This window comes from Ochotona curzoniae, unplaced genomic scaffold (assembly GCF_017591425.1).
Source record: "Ochotona curzoniae isolate NIBS_2020 unplaced genomic scaffold, NIBS_Ocur_1.0 contig_1014, whole genome shotgun sequence".
NCBI classification, from domain to species: Eukaryota; Metazoa; Chordata; class Mammalia; order Lagomorpha; family Ochotonidae; genus Ochotona; species Ochotona curzoniae.
In genome coordinates this window covers 1,555,895-1,564,543 of record NW_024464920.1, presented here as the reverse complement: position 1 = coordinate 1,564,543, position 8,649 = coordinate 1,555,895, and the positions used below count along the sequence as shown (strand labels likewise).

Sequence of the window (8,649 nt, the reverse complement as noted above, 5' to 3'; positions counted from 1 at the left end):
AAAGGCAGATTTACAGAGAGAGAGAGAGAGAGAGAGGAAGATCTTCTGTCTGCTGGTTCATTCCCCAGATGACCATAAAAGCTGGAGCTAAGCTAGGAACCCCCTCCAGGTCTCCCACACGGGTGCAGGGTCCCAAAGCTTTGGGCCGTCCTCCCTGCTTTCCCAGGCCACAAGCAGGGAGCTGGATGGGGAGTGGAGCAACTGGGACATGAGCTGGCACCCATATGGGATCCCAGGGCTTACAAGTGGAAAATTAGCCTATTGAGCCACTGCACCAACCCCAAAAGTTTGTTTTTTTTAAAAGAAGATTTATATGGCTGGCACCATGGCATAGCAGGTGAAGCTGCCATCTATGCCCATGGCATTTCATTCTGGTGCTAGTCTCTGTCCTGGCTGCTCCACTTTCAATCCAGTCCCCAGATAGTGGCCTAGCAAGGGCTTGAGCCCTTATCACTCATGTGGGAGACCTGCAGGAAGCTGCTGGCTCCTGGCTTTGGCCTCATCTGGAACTGGCTGATGTGGCCTCATGGAGAGTGAACCAGCAGGTGGAAGATTTTGATCTCTCTGTGTCTCTCCTGCACTCTGCGCATCTCCAACTTTCAAACATAAATTAATTGATTAATTAATTATTTAAAAATTATGACTTATTTATTTGTCCCAGCTGTAGGCAACTGCCCAGGTTGCTATGTATCTAGGTAAGTGTTATCCGCAGGCTGGTGAGCTGCAGATTTCCCAGGGAAGGGGGTCTGGGGACATTATTAAAGTGGGAGCAGCCGAGGGCATGTTTGACAGGGGAGGAATGCCTTCTAGGGTTTTCCACAGACCAGGCCATTGTACTCACAGATAGGCGATGGAGCTGAGATGGAGTGGCATAGAGGGGGGAACCGGGAAGGCATGTCTCGGTCAGGCCAAGGCACACCCACATGGGAGGTCTGAGCTGGGACAAATTGTATTACCTGCCACACCCCAGTCTCGTAAAAGATGGAGCTGAAAGACATGCCTGGCTGGGATAGGCTGTAGTGCGCACCCATGAGTGTCAGAGCAGGGTGGGCCATGCTTGTCTGCAGCACCCACAGAACACAAGAGAACCAGATCTTGGGCAGATTCTATAAAGGACTTACGAATTTGCCTCTATGGGACTGAAGCACCCACCAGTTTGAGCAGAGCTGTGGGGTGGTAATGGACTGAGCTAGGTTGGACCACCAAACTCACCAGACACTTGGGAGAGGCAGGGGTGGGAGGAGGCCAGGCAGGGGTGGGAGGGGGCCAGGCTGGGGTGGGAGGGGGCCAGGCTGGGCCAGGTTGCAACACCCGCCATCAGATTCAAAAGCCAGAACTGAAGGGAGAACATGCCAAGCAGGGTCATGACACCTGCCAGGCTGGGAGTGGGCTGGTAGGGGAACTTGCGGAACTCCTCTGCTAGGCTGCAGCTCTCATTGAGGCGCATAAGAGCTGGGCAAGGCGGGGAGGATCAAGCTAGGGTGCTACTGGGATGTAGCACCTGTCAGCATGTGTGTGAGTTGGGACTGAGGGTGGGCTGGGCCAGTCCACAGTACACACTGGCATGAGCAAGAGCCAGGACAGGGTGCAGGCCGGGCCAGGTTGGACCACAACACCTTCCAGTTCTCATGAGGGCTAGGGGTGGACTGAGTAGGGCTAGGCTGCTTCACCTGCCAGCAAGAGCTAGGACTGGGGGCAGGGGGACTAAACCAGGCTGCAGCACCTGCTGGCACATGCACGACTCAGAACTGGGAGCAGACTGGGTAGGAGATCTTTGGGGACTGCCTTGCTAAGCTGCTGCTTCCACTGGTGATCATGAGTCAGGGCTGGGGAGGGAATAGGCTGATCAACGCACCAGCACCCATTGGCATTTGTGGGCAGGTTGGGCTGGGCTGAACTGCAGCACCCATGGGTGTGTTTCAGAGCCAGATGGAATGTGGGAAGGGCTGGCGGGGGAACGCACACAGGCTGGCACTCGCAAAATCTAGGGCTGGGAGCAGGCCTGGTGGGGGTTATCGGTGATCATCCCAATCAGACCATAGCACTAGCTGGTGCACATGAAGACCAGGGCTGTAGCGGGCTGGGCTGGGACATAACACATTCTTCCCCACATTGGGTCTCTAAAGCGTCATCAAAGGATCGTCGCCTATTTTCCCGTGTCAATGCAGTTTGACGGCAAGGAGTGGTCCCCTCCCCTTTCCCCTCGGTGGACACAGGAGAGAAAACAAAAATGAAGCATTTGTCCTTCTCACCTCCCTCCACATCTCAACCTTCTGCACCCTAACTGGAGACCTACATGGGCATGCATCCCTCTCAACTATGTCAACGCTACTAAAAAAATTTCTAAAATAAAATTATTTGAAAGGCAGAGTTAGAGATTCTAGCACCTGTTGGTTGACTTCCCAAATGGCTGCACAGACAGGGCTGGGCCAGGCCAAAGCCAGGAGCTTCATCTGGGTCTCTCACGTGGGAGCAGGGACCCAAGGACTTGGCACATATTCTGCTGCTTTCCTAGCTAGGCAAGAACTGGACTAGAAGTGGAACAACGAGGACTCAAACTGGCACCCACACTGGATGCCAGGGCTGCAGCTGGAGGTTTAATCCTTTTTGCCACAACACTGGTCCCCTTTGGTCTTTTTTTTATATAAAGATACATTTTTTTAAAGATTTATTTATTTATTGGAAAGTCAGATATACAGAGAGGAGGAGAGACAGAGAGGAAGATCCTCCGTCCGATGATTCACTCCCCGAGTGAGTGCAGCAGCCGATGCTATGCCGATCCGAAGCCAGGAGCCAGGAACCTCTTCCAGGTCTCCCACATGGGTGCAGGGTCCCAAAGCTTTGGTCCGTCCTCAACTGCCTTCCCAGGCCACAGGCAGGGAGCTGGATGGGAAGTGGAGCTGCTGGGACCAGAACCGGTGCCCGCCCATATGGGATCCCAGCGCATTCAAGGTGAGGACTTTAGCTGCTAGGGCACGCCGCAGGGCCCAAGATACATTTATTTTACTTGAAAGAATTAGAGAGAAATCTTGCATTGGTTAGTTTACTCACCAAATGGTCCCAATGGTCAGAGTTGGGCCAGTCCAAAGCCAGAAGCCTACAATTTCTGCTGGGTCTCCCACATGAGTCCAGGGTCCCAAGAACTTGGGCCATCCTCCACCGCTTTCCCGGGCCATAAGCATGGAGCCGGGTAAGTGGAGCAGCTGGGACATGAACCAGCACCCGTGTGGGACGCCAGTGCCACAGAGGGTTAGCTTGCTGTACCACCCCGCTGGCCCCTCCTTTCTTCTTTTTAATGTTTCCTTATTTTATTGCTTAAAAGGTGGTATAATACAGGAGACAGAGAAAGAGCTTTCATTTACTGACTCGCTCTTCAAATGCCCCACCAGCCAGGGCTGGGCCAGGCTCAAGCCAGAAGCTCCAGACTTGATCTAGGGCTCTTGTGGCTCCAGGAGCCCAAGCACCGGGCTTGAGCTGCCTCTCTGGTGCGTTGTCAGGAAGCTGGACCGGAAACCAACAAGTTTATACACTGAGGTGAGTCAGAGAGAGACTGAAGGAAGCAGGTGTCGAGCTAATGGCGATAAAGCTGAAGGCAGGGCCGGCGGGTGCTGGTCCTGTGCAGGGCATCGGCTATGGACACAGGCTGGACTAGGAAACAGCGGCTGCGGAAGGGGCTGACCTACCAAGAGGAGACGCTGGGAATAAAGTGTAGTCCCAGAGTGCAAATGGGAATGTAGTCAAGTTCATCAAAAAGGACCCATTTTATGGAGTACTTCAGGAGTTCCTGGAAAATGGCATTAAATGAGCTGGAGGCAGGTGCTCGCCTAGTAGGCATGATATGGGTTAACAGCCCCGGGCTCAGGGTCTGCACTGTGACGCCGTCGGTTAAGCGGCCTCTTACAAAGCTGGCATCCATGGCAGAGTACAGCCTGCTCCGGGCTCCGATTCCAGCTTCCTGCTAGCATGTGTGTACCCCAGGAGGCAACAATGATGGGTCACTTACCACCGAAGGGAGAGATCCAGGCTGGTCTCGTTTCTGGCTTTGGTGTCAGCTGGGGGCGCTATTGTACATGGAGAAGTGAAGCAGCAGCCAGACCAGAGCTCTGCTTTATAGGAAAAATACCTGCAGTTCCATGTATTTGTGTACAAGCTCTTGGAAGTCTCCATGTACTTCTTTATTACAGTATTACTATTTTGTGTTATTGGATCGCGGTCACTTATTGGAAGGTAGCAGCAGGCATCTGGGAGAACGGTGACCCTAACGCACAGCAAGAAAGGAGACGCAGCAGTTCCCTTAGTGGGCACACCAGGTGGGGTAGACGCTCTAGCAGTTGGTTTTTCTACTCGTGGGGTGTTTTTGAATGGGGTTGGGGGGAGGTCAGAGCAGTGAGCACATGACAGCACGGCAGAGCACATGTACCCAGGGGAGCTGGTATTGTGATTACCAACAATCACCAACTGAAAAGCTTCAGAACCCAGACTGGAATGGGGGCAAGAACGTCTATTTATAGTGAAGTTTATTTTCTGTTTTGAAGAGTTATTTTGAAAGAGTTATAGATCTGCTAGTCACAGGTCCTCTCCCTAGGCGGCTGCAACAGCCAGCCCTGGGCCAGACGGAAGCAGCCAGGAGCCCTGCTGGCACAAGTTCAAACACGTGGGCCATTTTCTGCTGCTCTTCCCAGGCCACCAGCAGGGAGGTGGACTGGATGTGAACTGGCACCCGTGTGGGATGCTGGGGGCAGAGGTGGCGGTGCTAACAGCCCCTGCAGCTTAGTATTGCTGAAACACTGTGGTCCTCTTCTCTTCATGTATCTGCAGTAAGACTCGCAGGCTGCAGGCCGACTCCCTGTACAGCAGCAGTGAGAAATGTACGCTAACAGCCCCGGGGGTTAAGGAGGTGAACCTGTGTGCCACACACCACCCCGCAGCCCTGCCTTTGGGGAACCAGCCCCCTGCACTTTGCTCAGTTCCACCAGGGCTGTCAGACGAGGGCCTCTGTGCCCTTGTGACACATCACTGCCTCACGGGCTTGGCAGCTCTTAGGAGACGCATATCAGCACTAGGCAGTCTTCCTGTGACACCCTGAGGGTTGGCACTCCTCCTCCTCCAACTGCACTCCCACCCCAACGTCACCAGGGTAAGCCAGTCCGCCCTGAAAGGCAGTCAGCACTCCACTTCTGCGCTGACACATCACGGCGTGGAGCTGCCCACATCCCATGGAAGAACACCAGTGCCAGCCCAGTTCAGCTCCCTCCTAACGTGTCTGGGGAGGCAGCACAGGCTGGCCCAAGGATTCAGGCCCTGCAACCACATGAGACTCCTCGATGGAGTTCAGGCTCCTGGCTCTAGCTCCACTCTCGGCAGCTGTGGACATTCGGGGAGCGAACCAACAGAGGGAAGAGCTCTAACTGCTATTCAAATAAAGACATCTTCAAAAAGACACACTAAGATATAGCCATGACTAAACATTTAATGTCTGTACGCGTACTGAACCCTTACAGTCTCTACAATCCATGTGAAACTGGCACAAACTGGCAGGCCCCAAGACACCACTGCTCTTCCTCCCAGCAGGGCAGGACCATCAGGCCGTGGTTCTCCTGCAGGTCTTCCACAGGACACCTGGCCTCCCTGCTCGCGGCAAGGGCCCCAGCTCTACAGCGCTCCCGAGGGCTTCTGCTCCTCCGCGGCCTGGCGCCGCAGGCTGCGCAGCTGGAAATAACGGTAGGCCCGGACACTGCACAGGTAGCCCCCGTAGGCGGTGAGGAGCATCATGGAGGCAGAGAAGGTCTTGTAGCCAATGTCAGCTAGCTGTTTGGCGGTCGGCATGTCCGTCCCTGTAAAGACAGACCGGCTTTAGGACAGAGGAGGAGAAGGGCCTGGTGCAGTGACCTAGTGGCTAAAATCCTCGCCTTGAGCATGCCGGGGTCCCATATGGGTGCCGGTTTGTATCCCGGCAGCTCCACTTCCCATCCAGCTCCCTGCTTGTGGCCTGGGAAGGCAGTTGAGGGGCCAAAGCCTTGGGACCCTGCACCCACATGGGAGACCCAGAGGCAGCTCCTGGCCTCGTATTGGCTCAGTTTTGGGCATTGCGGTCACTTGGGGAGTGGATCAACAGATGGAAATCTCTCCTCTCTGTATATCTGATTTTGCAATAAAAAATTAATAAAAAAAAAAAAAGTGAAAAATTTGGCAGTAGCTCAGAATTAAGCAGTTGAGGGGGTGGCAGGTAGGAGATCTGCTTTGAGAGAGGCCCCAGGGCAGAAGGCTGTCAGGCCAGGCCAGGATCCTGCGGGGAGATGCCACGCTGAGCTCAGGCAGGCCTCTCTGAATATTCCCAGGGCAAGTGACATCAGAATTGGGTGAGATGAGAAGAAAACCCACAGACACAGGTGAGAACAGCTGTAATCGGGCAATACGTGCTATGACATGACTCCACACCGTGTGTGGCACGAGGAGAGCCGACACATGCAGCCGATGGAGACTTCTGGCCTCCCTGCACACGTTCTTTGCCCCCTCATCCTCCTTGCCCCGGCCCTCTCCTGTGAGGGGCTGCAGGCAGTCACCAGGCAGCGAAGACACGGGACAGCGCAGCAGCTAGCAGGTGGAATTCTGGTACCAAGATTCTCACTGCCTACTCTGGCCTGACCCTTCCATTTCAAATTAGTGAAAAATTCTTCAGCACCCTGAACCAAGGCAGGTGCGCAGATCACCGTGGAAGCAGAACAGGATTAATCAACTGGACGGCGTAAGAATGGGCAAAAACTGAGATGGGCGTGTGACCCGGCAAGTAAGATGCCTGCATCCCCTCGCAGGGTTAGGGCTCCTGCCCCCTCGCAATGCCCCTGACCGAGCTGCCCCCCACCCCCGGCTGCGGCTGGGCACAGGGCGCTGATCCCGAGACAGCAGCAGACTCTCCCGCTCTAACTGAAGTAACAGACAAAGCTGAAAATCATCTGTGCGTTAGGAAGCCCTGTGGCCTGGGACAGTGCTGATCGGCAGCGGCCACCTGTGTGGGGCGGGGCGACGGCAGGGCCGGTAAGGCTCAGGAGGCTCAGTACAACACTGACCTAAGGCACACCTGCACCGCTGCTAGGCGGCAGACGGAACAAGCGCCTTCCACACGCAGGACAAGACCAGAGAGAGCCCAGGGGAGCAGAAGCTTGCACAATCGGGCAGGACGTTCCAGAAACACCTGCAGGGGGGACTGGCGGCTTTTCATTTAGTTAGAATACTCCTTTTCCTGGTTGAAAAATCACTGCTGGGTCTAGTTCCTGATCTCGCTATCTTTGCAAGCCAGAGCAGAGGTTGGACCCACTCACGTACAGTGTCACCCAGCCCGGTCAGTGGGAAGGGACAGGCGCTCCTGAGCCCAGGGTGACCCAGAGCATCCAGCCAGGGCCCCTCTCAGGCTGCGTGTCCCGCACTTCCCCACCCATGACCCTGCAGGAGAAAGCTCTCAGCTCCCCCACTGAGCCATGTGCGGGATTAGGTTAGGAGGGTTAGGGGATGAGAGCAACAGGCGAGCAAGACCAAGGCGGCCCGGATTTCGTCTTGTTCATCCACAGTCAGGACCTGAGTGTATTTTCACGGGGTTAGGAGCCGGTGGCTGCAAACAGAGGGCAGAACAAGCGACAGGCCCAAACGGAGGACAGCCCAGGAAAAGATGGAATCAGAACCCAGGTGGGAAAAGAAACTCGTGAGTTTAGCACAGGACTGTCCACATCTGGACACTCCCGTTTCCTCAACACAGCCACTGTGCTACGACCCGACAGGCCTGGGCTGCACTGCCAGGTGTCAGGAAAACAGGTGCATGGGAAGAATCCTGACCGAGACCGGGAAGCGGCCCGCTCGCTGCAAAGCCAGCTCGGACCCGGCACCAAGACAGGCCGGAGCCCAGAGGCGCGACGAGGAGGGCGGAGCCGCCCGGCCAAGAGGAGCCGGCCCGGTGACCGGGCGGGCAGCAGCCGAGGAGGCACCGGGCGGGCCCGCGCGCGGCCGGGGAGGACACGGGGAGGACGGCACGAGGAGCCCGCGCGTGGCCGGGGAGGACGGCACGGGGGCCCGCGCGTGGCCGGGGAGGACTAGGGGAGGACACGGGGAGGACGGCACGGGGGGCCCGCGTGCGGCCGGGGAGGACGGCATCGGGGAGGACACGGGGAAGACGGCACGGGGGAGCCCGTGCGTGGCCGGGGAGGACCGCACCGGGGAGGGCACGGGGACCCCTGCGGACCTCGCGGCGGCGTACCTGCAAGTGGCGACCTTCTCGCGCGCAGCCCGCGTCCCGCCGCCCCGGAACCGGACAGAGACGGCAGCCCTCGGCCAACCCGGAACGCCGACCCGCCCACCTGGCCGAGGCGGACGCTCGGAGCCCACGCCGCGCACAGCTCATCTCCGCCCGCTGAGGCGGGAGCCCGCGGCCCCGCCAATGAGCAGCCGACTTCCGGGCCGGGCTTCCTCTCCAAGGGGCCCGTGGAGCTCTGGGAGTTGTAGTTCCGCGGCCACGATAGCGGCTGGAGCGACGAAAACGGCTCGGCCAACCAGCAGCCCGCGGGTTGGTGACGTCTGCGATCGCTAGGTAGATTCTCGGGTCTGGAGCCAGAGTGCGCGCCCCTGGCAGCGGCCTTTTCCCGGGTGGGCAGCGCTCAGGTA

The 8,649-nt window shown here is 57.0% G+C and overlaps 1 protein-coding gene across 4 annotated transcripts; it reads right to left on the bottom strand.

Annotated features, from left to right (window-relative positions):
• Positions 1–5,455: 5,455 nt before the first annotated feature.
• LOC121161947 (cytochrome c oxidase assembly protein COX14) lies at positions 5,456–8,319 on the bottom strand. Of its 4 annotated transcripts, none has more exons than XM_040988683.1 (3): positions 8,246–8,319; positions 7,068–7,204; positions 5,456–5,834 (listed from the first exon to the last, which is right to left on the bottom strand). In XM_040988683.1, the coding sequence occupies exon 3, from the start codon at positions 5,824–5,826 to the stop codon at positions 5,653–5,655; it is 174 nt and encodes a 57-aa protein (XP_040844617.1). In that variant the 5' UTR covers positions 5,827–5,834; positions 7,068–7,204; positions 8,246–8,319; the 3' UTR covers positions 5,456–5,652. The 4 variants fall into 4 exon arrangements, with proteins under 4 accessions (XP_040844617.1, XP_040844623.1, XP_040844631.1 ...); XM_040988689.1 differs by having other exon boundaries at positions 7,079–7,204; positions 8,246–8,313; XM_040988697.1 differs by having other exon boundaries at positions 7,068–7,192; positions 8,246–8,297.
• Positions 8,320–8,649: the final 330 nt, after the last annotated feature.

Coding starts and splice junctions, on each gene's coding strand:
- LOC121161947 (XM_040988683.1), bottom strand. CDS start 5,826: ATGCCGACCGCCAAACAGCTAGCTGACATTGGCTACAAGACCTTCTCT.